Source organism: Galleria mellonella, unplaced genomic scaffold, assembly GCF_026898425.1.
Source record: "Galleria mellonella isolate WM207_F2 unplaced genomic scaffold, CSIRO_AGI_GalMel_v1 utg352, whole genome shotgun sequence".
Lineage (NCBI taxonomy): Eukaryota > Metazoa > Arthropoda > Insecta > Lepidoptera > Pyralidae > Galleria > Galleria mellonella.
Window position 1 is genome coordinate 4,751,314 of NW_026442084.1, and position 27,904 is coordinate 4,779,217.

At 31.4% G+C, this 27,904-nt stretch overlaps 1 protein-coding gene across 1 annotated transcript in view; it reads left to right on the forward strand.

The window, feature by feature from the left end:
* The window catches only part of LOC113519405 (uncharacterized), a 126,876-nt gene extending 100,107 nt beyond the window's left edge, over positions 1 to 26,769 (forward strand). Inside the window, 21 exon segments of the mRNA XM_052897006.1 lie at positions 9,416 to 9,500; positions 10,541 to 10,626; positions 10,629 to 10,666; positions 10,811 to 10,951; positions 11,484 to 11,685; positions 11,979 to 12,201; positions 12,732 to 12,867; positions 13,269 to 13,411; positions 13,765 to 13,915; positions 14,164 to 14,568; positions 15,255 to 15,356; positions 15,823 to 16,339; positions 16,899 to 17,242; positions 17,890 to 18,006; positions 18,410 to 18,558; positions 19,572 to 19,697; positions 20,609 to 20,728; positions 21,789 to 21,884; positions 22,539 to 22,627; positions 23,373 to 23,522; positions 24,078 to 26,769. Of these exon segments, the coding sequence (XP_052752966.1) occupies positions 9,416 to 9,500; positions 10,541 to 10,626; positions 10,629 to 10,666; positions 10,811 to 10,951; positions 11,484 to 11,685; positions 11,979 to 12,201; positions 12,732 to 12,867; positions 13,269 to 13,411; positions 13,765 to 13,915; positions 14,164 to 14,568; positions 15,255 to 15,356; positions 15,823 to 16,339; positions 16,899 to 17,242; positions 17,890 to 18,006; positions 18,410 to 18,558; positions 19,572 to 19,697; positions 20,609 to 20,728; positions 21,789 to 21,884; positions 22,539 to 22,627; positions 23,373 to 23,522; positions 24,078 to 24,235 (3,578 nt within the window). The 3' untranslated portion in view covers positions 24,236 to 26,769.
* The last annotated feature ends 1,135 nt before the right edge of the window (positions 26,770 to 27,904 follow it).

Consider the following 27,904-nt stretch of genomic DNA (forward strand, 5'->3'; position numbering starts at 1 on the left):
ACACAAAGAGAATAATTACCGCTCTAATGACGAGTTAAAGCTATCAGAGATTATGTTACGAATGATTTTACCGTTACCGTAAATAGAACGATAGAAAACAAAGTAACTTGGAGTTGTATTAACAAAATAGACACAAGTAGCGGTCCGAAATCGAAACCCTGTGGAACTTCCAAGTTAAAGTCTGTATATGTTAGATTAAATTGAACCAAAAAGTGTTATATTATATTTGGAATACCTAGTAACGCAGCTATCGTAAATCTACAAAATAAAACGAGTAAATAACAAGAAAAGGTATTGCCTTCAAAAATATGCACAACAAAAGATCTCACGCTATTGATGTAAATAACAATACCACATATTACTATCTGTACAGGAAAACGTTAAAACTTATTTCCAATCTCGGAGCAACAATGCCTAATCGATCGATGGAAAATAAAACTAGACACGTCGCACCTTATCGGTATATCTTAAAACGAAATATTGTAATAAAAAGTACGTAGAATACCACAACTTCACTTATGCCATCAACTAAATTGTTTACATGATTCTCAGTCTTATTATAGTGTGTTAAAGTTTATTATTGGAATAAATATATATTTTGGCGGCAAACCTATCATGGCCATCACATACATTGAAGTAATGAATATGGAATGGAAGGAATATGATTCATCTCGTTTCGGTCTTCGTACAAATCAGGAATGAAATTCAATTTTAACTCAATTAGATATGCAGGAACTTCCATAAACGTAACGTATTCAAGATTTTTTTATAAGTACATGTACAAATATGTTATACATTTGGTTACTCCATCTGAAGATGATCTATAACTTTTTTCATAAATAAAACAAGTTTATTGGTTGTTAATAAGCTAAGGAACTGTAAATACGAGTTGATACTTATGTGTGTAATAAGTCGATAGATCTTCGTACACCCATAGCTCCGCCTCATTACCTCCTCAACAGACACAGCCTCCTACAATGCTACAATGAACATACCAGCATGATCAGAACCCTCATTTCAATAAAAACCATTAATAAAGCAATCAGCATTATATATCAAGTTATATTGGACTTATTCGTTCAAAGATTGGTGATGTTTGTCGTCGGTGAATCCAAGATTTTCCTTAATACCTTCAGATAGGGTATAAAGTTGTGTGATGACACGTTTTGTTACAGCAAATACATCCGATGTGTTCTCGTATGTGAATTGGTGTGTGTGGTAACCGCATTTACATTTTAGAGATACTTGCACAGAGTAAATGTCAATTTAGTCCGGAGACGACTCTACAAAGTAGATTGATGCAGTTATTGAACTTTGTATTATGATGTTCAGATTTATAAATTGGATAAATTGTTGATTAATAGTCTCATATCAGGGCTCTCGAGATTATATAGTGGACGCGATGATAGGATATTAAAGTTACTTCAACAAAAAAAAAACAATATCATCTTTATATTGGAAAAAATAAACATTTACACAATAGTGTTTAAGTTTTTATGGACTCGATCTTAATTGTATCATAATTTGAGATCATTAAAGTAACAATTCTTAATCAATAATAATCATATTATCATCGTCATATCATCCGATTGCTATCCACTGCTGAACTTAGGTCTTCGACATAAAAAAGGGATTTTGCTAATAGTTGCCACACTTAGCAAGCAGGGTAGCAACCGCAGTTAGCTTAGATCCTTACTCTTAAAACATCTCCTAAACCTAACCGCCCATTCCTGGACTATTAAGTTCCCTTAGTCGCTTCTTACAACAACCACTGGAACAAAAAAGGTGGCTCTTTCTATGCTATTACCACATGTTTAATTAATCATATTTTTACTGTATATGTAGATGTATAAATATCATTCAAAAACTATAGAAATTAATATAATGTAGATAACTACATAGTCTATTTATTAAAATGAATTCAATCTGAGAAAAAAATTAAAAAATCTAAGCATTATAAAAATTCAATCTTTCAATATTCATGGAACCCTTAACACATATAAGGTTATCTAAATCTAAATGGCTTTGCTTTCAATTAGAACTTTAATTTGTGCCGTCCAAAAGATACAATAATACTGACATTTACACGTTTTCCTTAAGCTCCTAAATGCCAGACGCGGATTATGGCATTCTCTTGAAATAAATTGTCGCTGCCGTAACACCGGCGTAATGAGATCGTGTGAACTTGGTTTCATTTAACCATTTAACAGTTACAAGCAAAAAAGTCATAAATCTAATGACTATATATATAAAAACTATTGTCCGTTTGTATACTGGTGTACTGTTCATCAATTCAATGACACAGAATCATCCGTGTGGTGACAATGTAAGAACATTCATGCTATGTGTCATCACTTAATTTTATACTCAGGATATTGTGAGAGACGACTAGGAAAATAGACACATTAGTGCCAGAGAAGAAAAATTAAAAAGGAAAAAGATTTTATTCCACGTAACAATGACTTTAATCGTGTCATAAATACATATTTTAATTTTAAAACTACTGAACTGTATCATTTTAGATAAGAGTAGGATTAGCCAAATCGATACATAAATGACAGAATTGTAAGGTAAGAAACAAAAAAATAGAAGCAAATTAAGTACCTGCCCTTTTTTAAAGTCGGTTGAAAGACCGCCTGACTAACATAGCAATAGCTATGTATTGCTATGGCAAACGAAAATTGTATTTAATTTTGTGTATTATTATTTTTTTTTCTCAGTTATGTTATCTCGCTTTTTTTGTATATGTATGTTGTAATTTGTGTGCTGTAAGTAATGCAAATAAATTATCTATCTATCTATCAATAATTAACTAATATCATTTTCCTAACAGAAATGTTCTGTACTTAGAATTAGATTTTAGAATAACGATAATTTTACTTAAAAGGTTATTTTTTTAAATAATCGTCATATAATCGATCCAAATTTAAGACGAAACTCATTCCGGAATTTAATTCCTTTTTTAAAATACTTCTGTTTTCAATTGTCTTCAAAAAAGGAGAAATTTCTTAATTCGGTTCTTTGTTTTTTTTTCAATAACCTTAATCGAATATTGTGAAAAAAAATATTTTAAAACTAGCTTTACCCGCATTTTTATTAATTTGACTGGAATGCATAAATTTACCTGCCTGTCATGTTCTAATTGGTTGAAATGTTGTCTACTAATTATATTATGGAATGCAATAAGAAATAAATAATTTATAATTGTATGTTAAAGTCCATTACGATTCGTTAAGCCGTTAAGACATTAAAGGGGTAACAAACAAACAAACATAATATTATTAAAGATAATATTAATTTGTGGTTAAAAATTTGCTAATTCTTATGTCTTATAAGCTTCACATTCATCAGCTAAATACAGATTTTTGTCTCGTAAATAAACGTCATACAACATCATTAACCGATCACTCCATTTTGAAAGATGAACAACAAAAAGAGCCATGATCATCGTAACGTTAAAAAGTCTATTATACAAATTGTGTGTTTTTAAATTTAACAGAAGGTAATTAATTTTATCACAATATTCCCAAACATGTCTGGTATTACTTTAACCAATTTAGGTACTACGAATTAACCAGTAGAACCGTTAACGGAAGTAGGATGGTAAGAGTAATTGACCAAAGCGTCTACTCGAGTTTCAAATAGACATTCTAATCTCGTTTGATGGATTCCGTAAAGATAATGGTGAATATAACAAAATTCCAAACGGAATTTACTTTATATTAAATATTTTTGATTTAATTTATTATAATGTAGATTATAATTGCTGTGTTAATTAAAATTTCTCAATTAAGTTTGTTCTATCGTGGATTAGAAAAACCCTTTTAGCTGCAACTTTGTCCGTATGAGCGAGATATGTTTACTAACCGGGGTGAAAAATAGACTATATCTTTCTCCATCCCATATAATACGATACCAAATTCATATTCATTAATAATAGTTACCTTCTTAAAGCGCTATAAAGTAATAAACAAACTCACTTCCACATTTATATTATTAGTAACTATTATATTATTAATATGTTAAATTTGCCTGATTGATGCTTCTTCACCACTTTGAGTTTGCTGCAATAGAACTCTTTTATAATTAAGATTCATTTAATTATCTCTGTCCTATTTTTATGTATTATCAATGTATACAATAAAGTATAAATAAAAATAAATAAATAAAATTATATTCTACTTTTATAAAAAGAAGTATCCTGCGAAAATATTTAATTCGCCTGATAATTTTTGAAATTTTGGTATAAATTCGCAAAACTTTGTCAAATACAAAGAAGCAGAGCAGCTAATTCTTATTATGTGTGTATGAATATATAGTTTATGATAGACTAATTTCTATCTATAGGTGTGACTACGACATAGAATGTCACGTCATTTGTGACATTTTTGCAATGTATATTACAAGGAAAAGTTGATGAATTAATCATCATGCTTTCATTACTCAAATAATAATATTTAAAGAATCAGATATCAATCCATATAAGACTTTGTATTTTACTAATATATAAACATTGTAACTAGACGACGTCCGTACATGGAAGATATTTAAGGAAAATGATATTCGAAGTCTTATTAAGAGCAATAGAAGTCAAAACAATAATTTTGTCCATCTGTAATTTTGTTCCAATAATACATAAAAATGACAACATCAAATAGAATGTAGTTTTTAAATTGTATTCTTGTTTTATCTTGATATAAATAAAAGTGGTTCCAAAATCCATACACGCGACGTTGTGGATAAAAGCTAGTTTGTGTGGATTATTGAAGGAAGTCACACCCTCACTTGTGACTCATAAATCTGTTGATGGTGAACTTTCGTCGATCACAACGCGTGGTTCCGATGGTTGAGTTCAAAAACCCATTATGTAGAACATTATGAAGAGCCATTGTCTCGGCTGAATGGCCCGGCACAATATCTTACGAAATTTTCCTAAAAAACCACCAACGTATTATAAATTTGTATTACGTCCATTATCTGATTCCGGCTCCGGTTAGGATCCATTGTCTTTTTTTCCATTCTAAACTTCGTTAAAACATTTATAGGCACCGCCTATATTTTTGTGTATATTGTTTTTATTATCAATGAATGCATTGAATCGTCGTGTATTTTACTTTTGCATTCTAATTTGTTTCTGTTACTTACATTTCATTAATTTTTTACGTTTCGTTTCTCTTCACCCTATCTTGTTTATAAATAGCTCCGTTGCTTTAAACTATGTAATAAGCAAGAAGTCAATATTACTCAAAGCTATTTAGAAACACTTCAATTATTATACTGACATATTAACTATAGCAAACATGATTTTTTTCACGGCTGTAATCTCTGATGGGGTAGTCAGAAACATTTGCCGTGTATACCGTTGGAGAAGTTATTACTCCATATGCCTACATTTCACCGATAGTATACAAAATGTTTTAGATTACACCATCCAGAATAAAAGTCGTGAGTATATTTTTATTAGTTTATTTTATCTAAACCACTAACGTTAAAATATAATTGATGAATTCGTTGTTGATTATTTGTTTCACTGGCAACTTCGAATTATGTAGTTAAATAGGTGATCTTGACTGAGAACATCAATTTCCCATCTCTAATCGTGAATTAGTCATTAGTTTCATATATACAATACACTCGTGTTAGGAAGCCTTAAAAAGCAATGTATATATATATATATATATATATATATATATATATATATATATATATATATATATATATATATTCGACAACTGTAAATTAAGAAAAATTTACTTCCTTATTAAGCCTACCAGGGTGGGTTGAAAAGAACAACTTAGTATTCAATGACACCAAATGTTCACTCGTAACCTTCAGTAGGGTTTTTAAGGTCATGAAGCGTAATTTCTACTTAGGAAACAGTTATACCGAAGGCAGCACTGGTGAGAGATTTAGGTGTTTTAATATTTGAAGGGCTAAGTTTCAGAAACTATATTACTATATTATGCACTCAGGCATTCAGGTCCTTTGGATTTAAGCTACGTCAATTACAATATTTAGACAATATACAGACCATCAAAATGTTTTACAACACCTTAGATAGTTACCGTAGTAAGTTAGAAAGTAATGCAATTATCTGGAATACACAAAAGTCAAAATGTATACTCATTGTGTAGAAAATCCAAAGAAAAATGATAAACAATATGGATATTGTCTCACGTATCCTACTGTTTTCCTAGTAAGTTCTTATTGGGCAAGATGGAGGAATTTCGAAGATGAAAATTAGCTTTAATTGAGTATAATTTAAAAGTGTTTAAAAGGTATAAATATAATCACAGTATCCTGACATCGATATCTATTCGAGCGCCTTCTAATTATTCTCAAGCACGTCGAAGGGATTTTTTTCCTGTTTCGTTCAAAAAAATTAAGTTAGTAAAACAGATTTCTCTTCCACGGGCATTAACTCTGCTTAACGGTGTCATGAGCCGATATACTGATTTGTAAACTTGCCGTATGGTCCCGATATATAATAGAATGGACTACCCCTTTCTTTTCTTGGGAGTCGTAAGAGGCGACTAAGAGAACTTAATGATCAACGGCCAACAGCGTCCCTCTCAAGATATCACCAAAGCCTAACTGTGGCTGTATATATATACATATATTTATACAACTTAGAATAGCAAACAAGTGTAATTCCTATTGGAGCGAATTAGGAAACTGTCAAACTCCCTTAATTGGTAAATATAAAAAATAAATAATTGAAATTAACGTTCTTATTTGTACTTAAATTTCTTATAATTATTTTTAATTGGTTTTACGGTTTGAAGGGTGGAAATATAAAAAAAAAATTTAGTTATTTATTGTTCACTCCATCACAGGTTCTTCAAAACCTCACGCAAGCACCAGTCTCTCACAAAATTGATCTTACATATCTAATTGTATCTCAAGTTGTCACTTTATACTACCCTTTGTGAAAAGAAAATAAACCATTCATTCAATTATTCATGCATTTTTAAATAAAATATATAAGACAATAGGTACCATGAACATAATAATGTATTTTATAAAGTATGGACTTTATGTCTCATGGTTGTAGGCGACGGTTATCACGTTCCATCAAGTGGGCCGCCTACTTTTTCAAGTATCGAAAAAAAATACAAATATTAAATTACGCCTCATTAATTATCTATTAGCTAACACAGAGTCGATCTTTTACGTCGTTCGTGAATATCCACAAGCCATTTTTGCGTTAGTTGCCTCGATTAAAGCAGTTAATCAAATCGCTAAGTGCTCTCATTCCACACTATCTCAAATCTATAAATTAAAGGCAATAAAACGATTCTACAATCGTCCAACAATACTTTATTATATTTCGCACAATCTCTTAAAAATCGTGAGCCATTAAATGTGAAGAACAAGTGAACACTCATTAATAATACTCTCACTAAACCCTTACCTATTATTACAATCTATTCATGCACGACTTATGTAACACCAAATTATCAGAGTATGTTAACATCCATTGTGTTGTGGACGCTAATCTACATAAGTATAGGTATTAATTCGTCTTTCAAAACGTTTCTGTAAAAAGCTAAGGTGGTTTCGACAGAATGTACTGACAAATATACCGGCATCATTGGAACGGCGCACGAATAAATCGGTATTTTCAATACAATAAGATGTACATACACGATTTTGTACGAGTTTTTTTTTTTAATGTAAAGGCGAAGGCACAAGTGTCTCGGTGCCTTTTGTTTCGTATACCTCTATTGAATGAGCCAAAGCCTCTTTCTTATTCAGCGCCGCATTTTTATTTTCTACCGAATTCGAACATTTTATAAAAGCATCAGCTTAAAGCAATATGCGTAAATCAAAAATTAACATTACGTTAATAAATTACAAAACATTCACACCGTTGTATCTCGTAAACCAACAAAAGCATTTTAAAATGACCGTTACGAAGCCAAATGAGCAATTTATCCTTATACCTTTTTAAGCGACCACAACCGATTCATTCAAAACGCTTGAAAATCAACAAAAACCAGTAAATCCTTAAAAAAAGAGTTGAATCACAAAAACACTTTCGTGATGCAATGTACATCGTAGTCAACGATCACTCACAATAGACGCTCCGCAGTGACTTGGAGAAAACATTGATTAATTACCATAATAATTTATTTGATACTCCAAAACTTGATACGGGGAGGGGCCGATTGCTCAACCGGCGCGTTTAAGTCCATTTCGAACCAAAAAACGTAGTGGATACAGACGAAAACGTAAACGCGCGAGATTCGACCGGACTGACTACAACGGATATGATTTTAAATATTTTTCTGTATGATGAAAACAAAACATTGTTATTTCAATATGATGCATGGAGGTGATTTGGCTGTTTCAAACAAAAGAATAAGTTTGATGGAATAGGCATTGTTGAATGTATCGTTAGTGGGATTGTTGTATTTATTATGTATTACACATTCTTGCCTTTCCCTCGCTACAGGCCTAGATTTTACAAATTCTTTTTTGCCTCATTGCTTTGTATTATTAACTAACTTTTTAGTAGCTTCTTCGTACGCGTGGATTTTAAAAGTAAGAAAACCAATGAATTGGACCACTTGTAGATGATTTATTTAGATAAAACATACACCAGGTTTTAAGTTGGACCTTCAGCAACAGTGAAAACAGCATGTAATTCGGTTCAGTAATTTTTACATGATGCGGAACAAACATATAGACATAGACACTCCTACTAAAGCCCTTCACATCAATTTTTCTTAAATATCTTCTATCTACAGACATTGTCTAGTTATTTTTTTAATTGATGAAAATGGAATGATAACCTACGCTATCGGGATACGCTGGCGGGGCACCAGTGAAGGATGATAGGTGAAGATGAAGCAGGTCAGTTGGCCCATCGTGATGAATTTATCAAAAATTCATCACGATGGTTTCCAAGGGGAACCGCATGGAGGTCGACCTGTTAGGGTATATTGCTAGTAATAGGTCTGTTGGATCTCATTACTAACAATCGCTCCCCCCCCCCCCCCCACCCCCGATATTGTCTAGTTACAATTTTATTATATTAGTAAAATAAGTAATTTATATCGTATGTAGTAAAAATTTCGCCGTATGGTCCCGGTCTACCACCCATTCTTATCCAGTGGGTGTTATAAGAGGCGACTAAGGAGCTTATTGCCTAAGGGATAGATAGTAACGTCTCTCTTAAAAAAAAACCTAACTGCGATTCCCACCCTCTTGTCAAGAATGACGTCAGCAGTTACTGACAAAACCCGTCTTATGGAGGAGGCAGTGTTTAACAGTGGATAGATAACGACTGATATGTTGATGATGATAATGATGAAAGGGAAAATTGACAAGTAATAATTATGTCTTATACACCTACTTAACTATTCACATATATTTTACAATAGTCACTATAGTTTCCAACTTTTTACAGGTTTATTATCGGCGTTGAATCAACTGGACCAAGCTCGAAAGAATTCGCTTCAATCCACAGTTGACTACTCCAGATACGTCAAGAGGTTTGTTTACAATTACTATTTATTTTACTAACATTAGTAATGAGTATTTTATTTTATTATAAATAAAAATAACTTCCTGAATATGGTTGAAAAAAAAAAACTATACTAATACTCGTAGATAAAAAAAATCCTCAAAACAATTTATATGAAAGATCTATTAAAAATATGTAACATAAAACTAAATACAGATGAAAAATGTCCACATATTACAATCTTATGATTTATGAGGCCTATTAATTAATGCAAAATAATCTATCATATTTCGTGCACGGCGGGCTTCGAATTAGAAACCGGAATTGGTATTAACATTACCATGTACAGATGCCAGTTTGACTGCATGTTACTCGTATCTTTCATGTTCATTATAAAACTAGTGTTAAACTTGACGATTTCATTCTATTCTAATTTAGAGATATTTTATTAATACTCGTTTGTATTAATTTATAATGTTATTGTAAGAAGAATAGGTCTATTATTGTAATCGTATTTCTTATACATGGAAAAAAAAATGTTACTTCTTTTATGTATTTTGCTTTTTTTGTACACATATTCTTTTAGCTTTCTAGATATATCTATCTGTCTGTTGTTATTTGTGTGCTGTAAATAATGCAAATAAATTATATATCTATCAAATGGTTGATTAATTATGATTGTATGCTTATAAATAAAATATACAGAGAATATGATTAAAACGAATTAGACAAAAGTTGTAAATATGGACAAGCCTACACTGATCTATAATATAAATATTCTTCAAATGAAATTAGTAACAAATCGAAATATTCGATCAATAAATCGATTTTCGATTTATACTACTATTGAACATAAGCATACTGTCTTATGTTCATGTCAATTATTCGTTTGTTTACATTTCATAAAATTGTATTAAAATATTCTACATATCATGTCTGAAAGAATAGTCAAGACTCTGCAACTAATATTTACGTATACATGAATAATGATTGATTTTGACATTAGATACTATTTCCTTATTCTATACAAGCTTGAACATAAACCATATTTTTAAATTAATATCTCAGGTACAGTTCAACACTGGAATGTGGCTCGTCATATTGCAAAGATCTGGGCTACCGAGAGCATTTCCATTGCATGGACTGCACCGCCAGGTGTTCTGCAAGAAGGAAGAGATGATCAGACACTTCAAGGTAACCTTTAGAATATCCTAACTCCATATTACATATTATGAAATTTAACTAATCAGTTCCAATTTTCTATCTTTACTCGTACTTACTCAAATCATGGAATAGTTAAAATTACTTACCAGATTTATTTTGATTATATTTTTTCAGTGGCACAAGAAACGCGACGAGTCTCTAGCTCACGGCTTCATGAGATATTCTCCACTTGATGATTGTTCAGAGCGATTCAGCGATTGTCCGCATAACAGAAGCCAAACTCATTACCACTGCATACAAGAAGGCTGTGATAAGGTATTTTGTTTTTTCTGTTGGAGTAAGACATTTCATTAGACCTATTTCTCGACCCTAACAAATCAGTTATGTAAGTAAGTTGTAGAATATGAGAGAGTATAGCTGGACTAACTTTCATATGGTCTCCTCTCATATCGAAAAAGATCCTCTTACCCTTAACTACTATTACTACAGTCTCTCTACTTTCTTTGCTCTGTCCACCAAATTCTGGTGAGATTAGCTTTCTTCAGTTTCTTTTACCACTGCTCTATCTCTATTTATCTCCTGGTAACTAATTTTTTTTTACTTTATTATATTTTCATTTTATGTTCTTGGTACAAGATAAGCAGATAAAACTGACTGTCAGTTATCTCTAATTTTGTGTACATCTTTTGCTTAATTCATTATCGTCCAATTTCCTTTGAACTCAACTTCAGATAATAAACAGTATATCCAATCATTATAGAATATTCCAATCTCTCACCGATATATACTCCTATTCACTTCCGCTTTTTTAATCATACTCTAAAACGAATGTAATTATATTTTCTAGGTTTACATATCAACATCAGATGTACAAATGCACGCCAATTACCACCGAAAAGACTCTGCTATCCTCCAAGAAGGTTTCCAAAGGTTCAGAGCAACAGAAACCTGCGCTGCCCCTCACTGTGTCTTTGCTGGACAGAGGACGACTCACTTTCATTGTCGAAGACCTGGCTGTACCTACACTTTCAAAAACAAGGCTGATATGGGTTAGTATTCTTATAAATCAGTTTTAATTCTATTATTTCTATGAGAGCTCATGGTTGCTACTTCAAATAAATTAAGCTCTTTCAGCTTAGATTTTAAAACAGATTAGTTATTAAAACAAACTTTATTAAATAAATTATATATGACAATCTGCATGACTTTACATTGTTCCAGAAGTTCGCTGTCTAATTTCACATAACAATGAATAAATATCTTTTGAGCTAAAATAAATTATTAGATTATATTAAATGATTAGATTAGATGCAATAATATCTGAATAAAATTTTATCCTCAGAAAAACACAAAACCTACCACATAAAAGATGAAGCCCTCTCGAAAGACGGCTTCAAGAAATACATGAAGAATGAAGCTTGTCCATACAGAGACTGCCGATTCAGTAGAACATGCAATCACATCCACTGCATCCGGCCTCATTGCAACTATGTACTGCATTCTAGTAGCCAGATCTTCACTCATAAACGAAAGCACGAAAGGAAGGAGCAGGAAATGAGTTTTGGGTAAATATTTGAAAAACATTTTGATACCTCTCTTTTTATGCTGTCTATATTTTGATTACCTTGTCTATATTTTCACAGTTGTCAAGCAGTTGTACTCGGAAAGGATTTTGGTCATATTTACTGCCAATAATTCTTATACAGCTACATTTCTATTACAGTCCCTTTTTACACTTGCCCTTTTTATATTTTTTCGTTTACCAAAGAACTCTTCTACATTACGTTGTTTTTGTAAAATTCTATAATTTTAATATACATACCTTTTGATCTATATATTGATATTTATAAACATCATTGTAGACAAGTTATAAGTAAATAAAAGGGTAACAAAAATTATAGCCTCTTAATCTTGCTTCTTGTAATATTTTCTCTACTTATTTTATGTAATTGTATCTTTCTTTAAAGAGATTAATAAATAGTTTTTATTTATATCCTCCTCCTTAAGTCGTATTCCTAACTCGTTAAGGACAGTCGTAACCCCTTCGCAAAACTACTCTTTCTCTAACAATTTTTTTCCATCTAATTCATTTCAGACTTCCAACATCAGTGATTCAAAGTGCTCTGATGCAGCAAGGTGCAGACCTTAGCCTATACTCGCCTGGAGGTAGTTTACACGTGGAAGATGACATGTCTAATCCTATGATGGATTCAGATTATGCACATCCATTCGTAAGTATAACCTCTGCTTTCGTTAAGATGAATGAATATTTATTTATGTAATATTTGTTTAATGTATTCATGTATGTATATTTATATAATCATAACGTGCAGTAGTTCTCCATTGTATGTGTTGTAATTTTTTCACCGCATAATAAAATTTCTATTTTGCCAAAGGTTGACTGGGAGAGAATGCTATATAGTATTAAGTCCGCCTTTTGTACCAGACATTTTTTTTTGTAATGTGGTCATTAAAGAATAAATAAATAAATGAATGAAATGAACAAAATTAATAAAATGAAAACCTTGTAGAAATACCAAATATCGTAATAAAATATCAAATCAAATAGCATTAGTTCCAAAAATCTACACGCTAATTCAGTGGTGTAATTAAACTAAAAATATTTCTATAGAATGCAGCATTGGTTGAAGAAGTGTCACGAAAGTACATAGAAACATTTAATGGCGGCAAAGAAGCCGAGGATAAGTGCAGCAAATGTAGCGCTTTCAATAAGCACTACCATTGCTTAGCTGATGGATGCAAAATGGCTCACAGGTAAATTACTTATACATTTAAAAATATCTTCTTATTCTAATTGTCTAATATGATATAATTTATAATTGGCGGCGGGACCTAACATTAGATATGGTCATTTCTCCGATTTTATTAGGAAAATTTCCAATTTCTCTAATAAAACACTGTTAACATAATGCCAATGATTTAATTTTAAATTAAATAATTTCATTAAATTCAATACAACATTCAATAAATTATATAATTTCATTAATAAGTGTTTTAATGTTGAGCAAATATGGAATTATGGAATTTTTTTCATATATGAGTTTTTTTTTAATAGAAACAAATTAATATAAAAGCAAACTGAATTAAAATAATATTAATTTTTATAGCTGCCACACAACAATGGTTAAGCATGTAATGGAACACGAACAACAAAATCAAGTGACCGAAGCATACTTTGTGATGTACACGCGAAGCAATCCCTGCGGAAACTCAGCCTGTCAGCATATTAGGGATATAACGCACTATCATTGCACATGGGTACGTATAGAAGTGGTATAACTAACAAAAATCATAAAAATAACCAAAAATACATTAGGATCATTTATTCTTAAGATATTATAAGCATTATCTTTTTATATAGCTAGTTGCTTTCTATTCACTCAATACTTATAAGTAAAAATCGATTATAAATTCTTCATTATTTCCAAATAATAATTACAGAATATAAACAAAGCGACCAGCTTCCTTTAAATGGCTACTTCCTTCAAATATTATCTTTCTTACAGGAAAATTGCGGTGCTGTCATTCTCTCTTCAGAAGAGCATCCATTTAGACGTCTGGAACACCACCGTCAGCATGCAATACTCAGTCCTATGTCACCGAACTTAGCGGCGAGATTCGCACCGAACTTCACGCCACAACTTTCAGCTCAGTTACACCCCAACATGGCGGCTCAGCTCGGTCAAGTGCCCAATATACCAAATCTGCCGCCAAACTTGGCCCAGTTAGCCCAAATGGCGCCAAGTCTCACATCTCAGTTGAATCCGAATTTGCAAGCTCAATTAAATCTTGGCCCAAATCCTAATGTAATTCCACAACAAGTGAACCCGTCAAGTTCCTTAGATGAAATGTTTAGTAGAAAACGGGGAAGGCCACCAAAGAATAGAGTTGTTGAAGTCTGGACTGATAATGTAAGTACAAGCTGAACTTTTAAAATTAATGAAATATGATTTATACATAAAAATGTTAAATTTAAAGAAAAATAACTTTAAAGTTCAAAAGTATAACTCCTTACAAATATCAATAATAACTTATTTATTACTTATACTTCGTTACAAACTAGATACCCTATTACTTTTGTTGCTATGTTCTTTACATAAAAGGTAAACATATTTATATAGGCAAATAATAGTCACATATCTATATTGTATGTATATACTTGTATCTTCATGTGTATAAGTAGAATATGTATGTGAAATTAAAAAAAAAGTATTTTATTTTGTACATATTCCGACATTTATTTTTCCTTTATGTTGCTCAAAGTTGACACGAAAATATCCCTCGTAACGTTTAAATGTAGTGTATCTACAACTACTAATATTGTATTCTGTTTATAACAATAAAGTTTAAACAAACAAACGTAAATTACTTTAAATGTACTTACAATATTACATTTTATACTTCGAATAGAAATATAACTGTTATATCAAGGAAAAGTCGGACATAACTGTCCGAGAATTTTAAATTGTCTATAAATAAACTTACCAAAAATTCATTCTTGACTCCTTTGAATTTCGAATAGCAGTCGTTGTTTGTACTACTTTCTTTCTTGTAAAAAGATTCAAAAGTTTTCTAATTAATATTATTCGCATTGTAGGTCACCCCTCAGGCTATATTCACATCGTTCAAATTGCCAAAGAGCAATCAAATGCCGGCCGCAGTTCAATCGCCTGTTATAACTACGCTCGAGGAGTTTCCGGTAAGTTATTATTATATTATATTTTTATTAGCTGTTAATTGAGCAATGAGAGATTATCTAATTTCTAAAAAAATATAAACATTTTTTATCCTTGTAATTAAATGGCATAAATCAAAAACTTTAAATTTCAAGATACTTCATATCTCAGTAGAGTTCGGCTCTATTTTATTGTCACCAATTGTAATAAAATTAATATTGACTAGTAATTATATTATTTTAATTTTAAAATGAATTAAATGTATCAGTAAAGGGCATATTATTTAATGGACACATTAAATTTAAAATACAGAATCTTCAAAGTAGACTTTGCTTCGTAACAAGCATAATATTGTTTTGAAAAGGGTACACAGTTATAGTAATTTTGATCGACACAATTAAGTTCTTCATTAAAAATTACCTCGATAATTTCTAGTTAACTTTTATCTTTTCTATATTCCCCTTCTAATGCTTCTTCTATTTATTACAGCGAATAAAATTCCAACACTTCGAAGTTTTCACAAGCCCTGACTCTTGTACTCAGTCGTACCCCAACTGCCAGTTAAGGATGACCAGACTTCATTTACACTGCTTTAACTGCAGTTTCGTTGGCGAAAGTCATATTATAATGGAGACCCACATGAGGGACTGCCACTCTGTTGCACCTTTGCTAGAAGGCTTCGACTACTACTCGTCTTATGACCAGTGTGGCGGTAAAAGTTGCTTCAAAAACCAACTCAGATCTCACTTCCATTGTGCTCAAGGAAACAACTGTCCAGCAATTTTAACACAATACTCAGCATTAGCTACGCATAAGCATGGGCGAGGCACTCCAATTATTAAAAGTGAGGACCAAGAAAAGTCTTTTGAGGAAGCCAAAGATTATTCATTGAAAGAACGCGCCTCTGTTGATAGCGTCTGCTCTGTGAAGGAACCAACAGAATCATACACACCAACAAATTTTTCAATTAAAAGCGAATTTGATAGAGACCAAGATAATGTTTCGGGTAAGTACATTTCCGTAAGCTATTTTAAAATATCTAACATAATTCATCAATAATCATAAAATTGATTTATAATAGTTATTTTTATCTTAAGCTTCTAGATCAGGAGTTTAAACTTTTAAGGTGACAGAATACTTACCAAATACTTTTTATTTATTTAAACCTCATATCAAATGATTACAAATGCAGCATTCGTGTGTGCTGTGCTATATGCTGTTATATGTGCTGTTCATTATATACTTTGCACTATTTCAAATTAATGTTTGTGTGCTTAAGTGTAGTTTTGTTGTATATTTTTAACAGTCAAAAATAAATAATTTTGCGAAACTTTGGTGATTTTTCTACAGAAATATTCAAAAAATATTCTGTAAAATCTACTTTAGGAATCGCTATTCTAGATTATACCTGCAATCAATTGTTGGCTTACTTCTCACTCTCATTCAGCATATTTTTTAATTTAACATTAATCTTCAATCACTTCTCTTCAAAATAAATTGAAAGAGATATTTATATTTGTACTAAGGGCTCTTAACAAAATATCAAGTATTAATATTGATTTCAGTAGTAAAAGCTACGGGAACCTTCTACCCATCTTCTCACCTCCGGAGCAACACCTCATCACCATCACCTAGGAGTATCTATGACGCATCACCTTCAAAGGAAATGAAATTACGAATGGACTACGACAAAAAACCTTACGAACAAAAACCATCAGGGCCAACTATCCCACCTTCGTGCCATGACCAAACATGTGCACTGAATAAGAACGCTGGAGGAATGAATCTGCATTACCATTGTCCTCATTGTGGACAAGCTTACGTTGACTTGAAGCTTCTCTTCAGTCATATGGTCAAGAAACATAGTAACACTATGGATTCTGGACCTGTCGGATTAGCTGCTACTAAGGTAAAGAAAATAAACATAAGTATTAATATTGAAGAAATTGTTGTAGAATGTTTTTGTAAAAATAAACAAACTTGTATAATATTGAAATATGTTTATATACCATAATAAACATTGATTAATTGATTTGACCTCGGAAACTTCATTAGTATTAAATGTGCTAGTTAAAACTACTGCATAAAGCTCTGTTGATATTGATAATAAAATTAATTTAACAAATATCAATAAAACACCATCTTTCAAATGGTTCTCACAAGAGGTATGGCAGCGGCACAAAGCGCCCTAGCGGATTTATTCGTTCCTCCCACAGAGGTATCCGCCGGCGTTTCTCATAATATTAATAATCCTAGTTCGCGTCATATTCCACATCGCTCATCGATCTCTATTCAATCGCAACGACTTGCCGCGAAAGCATTACATGCACGTCGCTTAGCCGAATTAGAGGCCAATCTTGACCGCGCCGCAGCTGAGCGGGAACGCGCTGCAGCGGGAGCGTATTGTAGCGACTCTAGAACTAGAGGCTGAATTAGCGGCTATTGATGAGGCCGCCAGTATACACTCACAATCGTCTAAAAACTCTAATTTACATCAGTTTTCTTCTCGTGTTAAATTATAAACCTTTTTAATACAATCGATGTCTTGTTTACTAGGAGACTCTCGAACGAGAATATCCAGAGATCTCGATACTGCCATCAACTGCGACATCCACCTCATCATCTAGTCAAATGCCATCGCCCAGTCAGAGACCACCAAATCCTGCTGAACAAGTAAATATAATACCGATATTTTATTATTAACATTAACCATTATATCATAATAATATAATCATTCTTCTCCTATTGCTGAACACATTTTATATCAGCTTCTCACAGACTGCAAAAATGAATTATATTTTATAGAACCAGATTAATAATATTTAAAAATATGTTTTTTTTAATATATTAAGTACACATTTAGATATATCTCATATATCTACAATTGTTATTTATTTTTCTTATCTACCTTTTTATTAATAATGATTGATAGGTGCATTAGTTAAGCTGTTTTTTCTTCTTCTACGGAACATCTGCAGTGGCCATTAATTAATTATTTTATATACCCAATAAATTTCTATATATATTTTCAAAAATATTTTAGATTGTTGATAATTATTAATTTATTTTTCCACAGGTACAAGCAGTCCAAAGTCTTCTATTGCAACAGTATTTAGCTGGAGGACGTAAGGGCAGTTTGCAAGAACAATTAAAAATGCAACAGCAATATACCGCATCTTTAGCTGGCTTGCCAGGACTTGCACAAGTTGCTCTCTTCTCGCAAGGGTGAGTTAAGAATTTAAGGGTTGTTTTACTCTTTTCTTTGGAAAACACTAACTTGAAGGTTGTATAACACTAAATAATCATCATAAATCAAGAAAACCGAAAAAAACCTTCACAAAATTAAAATGAGTCAGACATGAATTAAAATATCATTTAAATTACAAAATTAATTTTCCATATTGGCGATTTCTTTTTTGTGTTTCTTTTTTAATATTTAAGAATTTTCTCTTGTCGGGGCTACTAGTTTATGTATTCTTCTCCAACTAGCTCTATTCCCAAACGTCTTTGATTTTCTACATACAACATAAAAACATATAGATAAATTGATAATCTTAGAAGTTGTTCAAATATTGAGTATATATAATATTTAATAAGTAAAAAAAATATTCAGTAATTTGCAGGGCCTTCCCAGGTTGAGTACTTTATGATAAATTAATTAGCAGTTTTAGTATTTAGGTATAACTCATAATAGCAGTACATAAAATATGAAGAAAATATACATAAAAGCGTTTTTTTCTTGGTCATTTATTTTGTAACACATGGCGAAATGTAGTGGAAATCGATACAAGTTTGTAATTCGGGTAAAATAATGAAATCACCTTGTAGTCCCTGCACAGAATGGGCCACCCCTTCCTGTCCCGTAGGTGTCCTAAGAGGCGACTAAGGAAACTTAATGCTCAAGGAGTGAGCAGCAGTGTCCTTCTTAAAACATCACAAAAGTCCAACAGCTGTTGCTAAAATGCCTGCCGAGTGTGGCAACTATTAGCAAAACCTTAAAACCTTATAGAATAGGCCTGTGTCCAGCAGAGAACAGTTAACGGCTGATATAGTAATAGAATAATAAAAGAAATTGTATCAATTTGGAAAAGAAAATTTGACATTTATCTATATATATGTAAATATCAAAAATTGCATCTGACAACCCTAAATTTGAAATTTACACCTTAAATTTAAATTTTTAAATTTCATTCAATAATTTATTAGTAGTTTCAAAGTTTATTTTCTTTAATTTCTAGCGGTTCCCCCTTCCCTCTCTACCCAACGATGCTGTATCCACCCGAGTTGCTTCTAGAACAGAGTCTCCTTCAAGGACATGGACTACCACCAGGCTTGGATAAGGAAGCTGAAATGCTGGCTAAGACGTGAGTATTTTGCGAGTCTCCAAAATACATATGTATTTTTTTTTAGACTGTAACACGTTGCTACTTCTCATGCCATAATATACAGTTTACTATATGTGGTTATTAATGTCTAAAGATATGTTTTTAAAGTTATATTATAAGTGACTACTACATTATTGGCTGAATACATTATACCAGCATAGATTCCTAAAATCGGCTCCGCGGAACCTAAAGGTTTCTTAAAAAAGTTGCTAGGTTTCCGTGAATTTATTTATAGAGTGAAACAATTTTATTCTTCAAATTCAAAGTTAAAGAAAACTATAAAGTGCTATACTTTTAAAATATTTTTAGTTAAAACTTTTCTTCTTATTTAAATTACAGTATTTTTAATTTGTAATCGTTTGATATGTGGTTCCATAAAATAAAAGGTATTTGTTGGGCGTTCCGTTACCTTAAAAGTTTAGGAACCTCTGCACTATATCTAATGTTTTACAATTTTATTCTACAATTTTATTTATAAATTTTAAATAAATTTATCTCTTCACTAATTGACGTGATTATAAATAATTTGACAATTAATTAAAAATAAATTATTAATAAATAAATCAATAATAATGCATTATTAAATATTTAAACAATTATTATTTATTTAATTAATAGTTTTTTGTTCCTGTTTTACATTGATGCTGCTGGTTAATCACCTGAGCTAGCGATTAGGTAGATAATATAGTAGATAGGTAAATGGTAGATAGCTCGTGTTACTCGCTGTTGTGAATGTAGCTTTCTATAGGTGAAAGAATTTTTAAAATCGACTGCATAATTTTTAAATTCATTCATTACAAACAAACAAGCAAATCTTCTCTATTTTATAATATTAGTATAAATGAATATTAAAAAATAAACGCCATTCCTAACGTGCTATGTATTGCCAGCAGGCGTACACACACCACTCGCGGTCCTCACATGAGGGTGCTGAAAGACGAGCCGATCCCTGAGGGCTACTTGAGGTTCAGATTCAACGAGGACTGCGCATATCAGCACTGTGGATACAGGTACGTATTATTCATATTAAATGCCTTTATTATTTATTTATATTCTTTTGTACATTCACTTATAGTATTATATATTCACTTATAGATTAGGTTAGACCAAAATATACACAAGCGGACTTCTCCCTATATATATATATATATAGGAAAAGTCCCTATATATATATATATATATATAGAGAGAGAGAGAGAGAGAGAGAGAGAGATTTGTTATTATGATTATTTTGTTATCATCGTTTACATTTGTTTTGTTTGACTTTAAATGGATCTCTTTCTTTAAAAAAATTGATGCTGCTAAAATTATGTCCAAAAGAACATGCCATATGGCTGAGTGACACGATTTTAGTGTTTTTCTTTTTCTCTTTGTTCGTTTTTGTTTATTGTTAAAATATTTTTATAATTAAGTGTATAATTACACTAAATAAATATTTCTTTCTTTCCTCTTTCTAGTTTAATTATGACTTTAGCCTTTCCTTATCACTATCTGGTTCCTATCATATATGGCCTATCATGCTTTATTATCATGACGTCATCATCATCTCTCAACTATCATTTCTCATTTGTAGCTCCCTATTTTACACTACTATTGTATACTATTATGAAAATGTAAAAAAATAAAATATTGTTTCTGAAAATTTCAATTAGGCACGTCAAATAAACTTTATTATTTTCTATTGTTCTAAATATAAACATCAAAAATATAAATAAAGAACAATTAAAATATAGAATTTACCATTAACTAATTAATTCTCTATTTTCTAATCAAACAAGAGACTTCACTATCATATCAGCCTTTAACTGTCCACTGCTGAACATTAGTCTCCGCTTTGGAGGGTTTTGCCAGTAGTTGCCAAGCTTGACAGGCGGATTGGCAACTGCAGTCAGGCTTTATAGATGTTTTAAGAGTTTAATTCCCATCCCTCGCCCTTTCTTAGTCGGTTCTTATGACATCCACGGGATAACAAGGGGTGGCCTACTCTATGCCGGGACCACACAGCCAAAACAAGAGATATACCTACTAATATTACATAAATATAAGTGAATAAAAATTTCTTTATTTCAGGGAGCATCAAACTCACTTCCATTGCACAAGAAAAGACTGCGGATATTCCTTCTGTGACAAAACGAGATTTGTGCAGCACACCGCTAGACATGAGAGGTTAGTACAGAACTATAACTATAACAGAACAATTTGTGGCACCTAATTAACATGTTATTATGTTTAAAATGTCGTTTTAAACATAATAACATGTGATTTTAAACATAATAACATGTGAACACGTAAACGTTTTTTACATTTTTCGTTTTACGCGTAGGTAAATTTTTTGTGCTACTTAGAATAGCAAAAAGCTAACGGCCAATGTGATGGAAAATAGTAACTGTCGCCTATAGACATAATTATGACCGTAAAAGTTAGAACAAAAACTTCTATTTCAAAATATAACGTTCAATATTCATTCCAAAAAAACTCAATAAGTAACTTTATAAAATAGACTTTTATGGAAGAAAGGATAGTTGTAGAAAAAAAGCATTAGATATATAATATTAAACATTGTATTGTATTAAAAAATCTTTATTGTAAATAATTTATATTGGACACATTAAAAGATTTAATATACAATGGCGGATTTATCCCACAAAGGGATCTCTTACAGTCAACCTTTGAGAAGCTGAAAGAAAACTATAGAATGTTCAAGGGCAAAAACCGTACAGCTAAAGATAAACTCAATAATATGTAGTAAAAATTGAACATATCATACTTTTATTTAATATTTTTAAGAAAAATAACATTGTATATTTTTTAATTTTTTAGGTTAGACACACTTATGGGAGGCGATTTTCAGCAGTACCGCGCGAACGTATACTGCCAACGACCCGAGTGTCCACATGCATCTACTTTCGGTAGTAATTTTTTTTTATGCAATTTAGAATGGTAAACAAAGTAATGGAAAGTGGTAAGCATCGCCTACAGACATGAGCAGTACCATAGACATAACAGAGTATAGTGTTTCGCCCATGATACCCCAAATGCGTTGCCATTCCTGAGGACTCAGGTGTTATTCCACTATATCCTGTAAATTCACTGCCATATCCCACCCTTTAAACCGAAACACAGCCATGCAAACACAACTGCTTCACGGTTTAAACGAGTGGGATAGAAGTGCCCAAGCAAACGACTTTTGTACAAAGTCATTTAATTTTTATAAAATAATATTCAATTCGTAAAATACAATACAAATTTCTAGGCAAATGGTAATGGCAAGTAATCTATTGGTCCATCTAATAGAAACCAACAACAATCAAGATTGTAGGTATCTATAGAGAAAAACAGCATGTTAAACTTTACGTAATACACTGTGACGCCAATGGTACCTCTCCGTAGTAGCTGGTCCTGAGGATTTAAATCTTATGACCTCCGTACCCTGTAATTTCACTGACTTATCCCTTCAAACTAAAACACATCAAGTATAAGCTATATAATAAATATACATACTTAAAATATTTTACCATCTGGTATTTAATATTAACATTTATTTTATTTATTTATTTATTTAACTCTTTATTGCACCATAAATAAAAATATACAATGACAAGTGAATAATTCAAGTGAAACATAGTAACATAAATTTACTATCTCGTTTTCCAGGTACTGGTCAAAACAAAGCGTCTCATTTCCACTGTTTGAAGTGCGAGTTTGTATGCACCGACACCAATAAAGTTGTCGCCCATCGCCGCCAGCATCAGAAGTTGGATACCATACAAGCAGCTGGCTTTGAAAAGTTCCCACCTAGTAAAGGTAATTATTTATTTTTAACACTTTCAAAGAAAACTCATAAAAGGAATAAATACAATCATGACTGTAATCCCTGATGGGGTAGTCAGAGCAATTTGGTAACTAAAACAAAATTTTTTTTTTAACGTGACAAGCAAATTTCAACATTTTTCTATAATCTATTATAATTAAAACATTGTGGTATGACTATAATAATGGATTTTTACTAATATTTATATTAAAAATAAATTTGCACGCCATTTATAATAAAATATAGAGGCGTCCAATCTAATAATGAACTATCTGTAATACCCATATTTGAGCAAATAAATTATTATTATATTTAAAAGAAAGTGTCCATATTTTACTTAGAAAATATATTTTTGAAGCATTTTCAAAATCTCCATTTTATATCATAATTGAGAACAAATTATTATACTGGTTAAAAATTAAAAGATTCTTTAATTTTTGATTGAATTTTTAAAGATTTGGACAAGTGGAACTGGCCGTAATATTTTGGAAAGAGCAATAAAACCTATCTATAATATATACTTTATTTTTAATTGTTTTTTTTTTCAGGTTGTGGCTACGAGCCTCAATGTATCCACAGCAAGAAGCAAACCCACTATCATTGCCTCCAATGTGGTTCCGCAGTTCTCGGCTTATCGCAAATGACCTCGCACAAGTACAAACACCAGGAGGCCAACATGGGCCCCTCCACTAGTGGTACGAACTGACGAGACATGTACATAACAATTGTAATCTCGTCCACAAATGATATTGGACTCTCTGTATATAGCCTTAGAGATAGTTTTGTAATGTTTATAAAGTAACACGAGTTTGACATTCAAAATGGACAAACCAAAGTTAATGGGGACTTTTCCAGCGTTTGACGTATGATCTGAAATAATGTTACATTTATATGAAATTGTAACATTTTTTGAACTTTTTTTTATAAAAAAAAAAATCAAATTTTTGGTAACCCATTCGCTACAATCTATTACAGACAATATTATAAAATGGATATAGAGTGACATTGAAAAACTTAGAGTGACTGCCTAAAAATAATCTCGACAGAATATAATAAAACTATGTTTTTTGTAAATGAAATCATGACTATTTTTATACATGTGCCCCTCAAAAAGTGTGCCTTAATCTATACTGATGATCGAAAGTACACGCAAAATTGAGTCAACAGTCATACAAGACTGTACGACTCAAAATAGTACTGCAAGACTTTAGAGTTTACGATATATAAGATTTGTACGGACGATGTGGCAAAAAAATGTGCCAAAATAAAATGTTGACTTTTGAAATTTTATACCCTATTGTAATGCATATAAGATGCAAAATCCCTTGCAAAAGATAATTTGTAGAAATATGATTTATTATATAGGTATAATATTATGAACAAACAAAAGAATTTAACATTGTGAAATAAGAAATATATGCAAGTGCATGACATTATATATAAAAAAAAAAGTGTGTATTTCCTAAATCCCGACCAATTGTAGGCGTTAGTTTATATTAAATGTTTATATTTATTACTTCCCAATGAGAAAAGACATTTTTACGAATAGTATTATTAATTTAGACTTCGTAAATTAAAAAAAAAAGGCAATAAAAATTGGAGTGAGTACACCATTTTGTGCCTGGAAGTTTAAACATGACAATATTACACTTTGTGATAGTTTCTGATAGTAATTACGTCACAACTATCATACAATTTTATTCATACTATAAAGTTCATAAATCATCATAAAACAAAAACTATCAGAAAATATCTCAAATAATTATCTACTAGGATTACAAACAAAAAGTATATTTAATGAAAAAAATATTTAATAAATTTGTCAATTCTATAAACAAAAATCATTGTAAATAAGAATAGATTATTATATTATATATATAAAAAAAACTGTAAGTTAATAAAAATATAATTGTTAACGGATATTGGTATAAATTATATTGTATAAAAAAAAATCTCAATTGGACATTAGTGTACAGGAAATCGAGTGCTAACGTTTGTGATTCATGAGGTAGCCATAAAAATGCCATAAATTCATACGTTTATAAGTAAATTTAATTGTTTTTAATCCTAAATTCTCATTAGCAACAGTATTAGTCACCGTTTATATCCTAGAACCTTTTGCATTCCTGTTATATTCCTGGCGGCCGTTGCGAATCGTTCCATTTAGTTATAGAAAACGGTCGTCGACCGTTCTAGCGACCAAAATCGTATTGTACCCTATTCCTAGCTTTTATCAGTATTCTATAGCATATAAGCACTGTCCCGTTGTTCCTATTATGTTTTATTAACATTTCAACTAGTATCATTTCAAAAATTAAATAATTCTGTGAAAAAGTAAATCTGTTTTTTTTTTTTCTGTATCGGTGATAGTTGACGAATCATTTATTTCACAATTTGTTTTTATTGTAATTTCTTTATAAAAACATTGTATACGATAATTATCTAATTAGTCTATAATTACTGTCTTTTATATGAAACTTTTCTAAATAGCCCGTGCCATAAATTTAGTCACAATACGAAGTTGAAACAACAACTTCGTTTTCTAGTAGTTGTTTTTTTCTCTCTCTTCTCTCTCTTTTTATACTCAAATTTGTGTATCTCTATGTCTACAAGTGCAAATACTGGATAGGTATCGAATCTTTTCTTATATGAATCACACTAAAATTATGCCTAAATGATTTTTAAAATATAAGTGATATAAACATAAGTATTTTTATATTTTCCCAGGGAAACGTACGATTGCAATAAAAATTAAAATCTTTCATTTATTGGTTGTTATACATTCTTTGTTTTGTTATCTAATTTTATGTACAACGTTTTTTTTTTTATTTTCGAACTCTTTTAAGTTTTTCACCTTTCACATATCTTTCTTTTTTATTATGAGAAATAAAAAATAATTTAATCGCGTATTTATGTGTATTTTAGCATACGTAGCTTTAATTTAAGATTTTATGAATTAAAAAAAAAAGATAGTATTTTTCCCCCGAATGTACACGTATAAGTACTTTGTCCACGAGTATTATGAATTGGAGTGTTTTCCACATTTTTTTTTTAATAAAAAGTATTGTGTGTACGATATAAAAAATGTAATGTTGATGAATTCACTCAAAGTGCGTAGTGGTTGAATGTATACAAACCATATCTACAGTTTGTTATGCAAAACAATTGGTATCATATATGGAAATAGCTTAGTATTGTTTACCTCATGAGTTCTAGGTATTAAACGAAAATATTCAAACGTTTTGGTGGTTTTATTAGAATACCCGAACACCTCTAGTTTTTTTTAATTTTAAATTTAAAAATTTAAACTTAGAATGGCGAACAAGCCGATAGCCCTCCTGATGAAAGTAGTAACCGCCTATATAATATGATAATATGAACAGCCTTGTTGATTGCCTTGTACAGAAAAATAAACGTCACAGTGTATTTTTCTGTACAAAGTGTGTTTGTTTTAAACAACTTAGAATGGCAAATAAGCTCATGGAAAGTGGTAACCATCGCCTATAGACATGAGCAGTACCATGGACATAACAGAGTATACTGTTTCGCCCATAATATCCCCCATACGTTGCCATTCCTGAGGACTCATGTGTTATTCCTCTATACCCTGTAAATTCACGCCACATCCCATCCTTCAAGCCGAAACACAGCCATGCAAACATAACTGCTTCACGGTAGAAACACGAATGGGATAGAGGTACCCAAGCAATCGACTTTTGTACAAAGTCCAGATGCCACGCTTGGTAGGTGGTTTGGCAACCGCAATTTGACCTTGATGATGTTTTTAGAGGGACGTAACTGCCCATCCCTCGAATATTAAATTCCCTTAGCCGCCTCTTACGACACCCACAGTAAAGGAAGGCGTGGCACATTCTATGGCGGGACCAAATGGTGGCCACACATATTGATATAAAAAGTTGGAGAAACGTGCCGTGTTAACGTAAGCTAAGTTTGAATTTCATTGGCTTCCTTATTACACAATAGTTGCAAAAATTTTGTAATTTCAACATTGAGTTTCCTGTTAAAGCAATGAAATGAGTAAAAACAAAACTTTTAGGAAGTCTTGTTTTTAACTAAAAGTTTGGGAAATTTTATACCAAAGTACATGTTATTTTGCCTAATGAAGACACTCATTTTGTACCAGCTGAGTCCGCGACTTTATCCGCAGTGTAGTTGACAACGCACTACATAGGAAAATACATAGGAAATCTAATTTTTACATAGGAAAATTTAAACATAGGAAAGGGAGGAAAGATAATTAGTAACGCAGAATAGTAACCGCATTGCTAGCAATATACCCAGTCAGGTCGAGCACGAGGTCCCCCCTGGAAACCACCGTGTTGAATTCCACGTATATTCATCACGATGGGCTAAC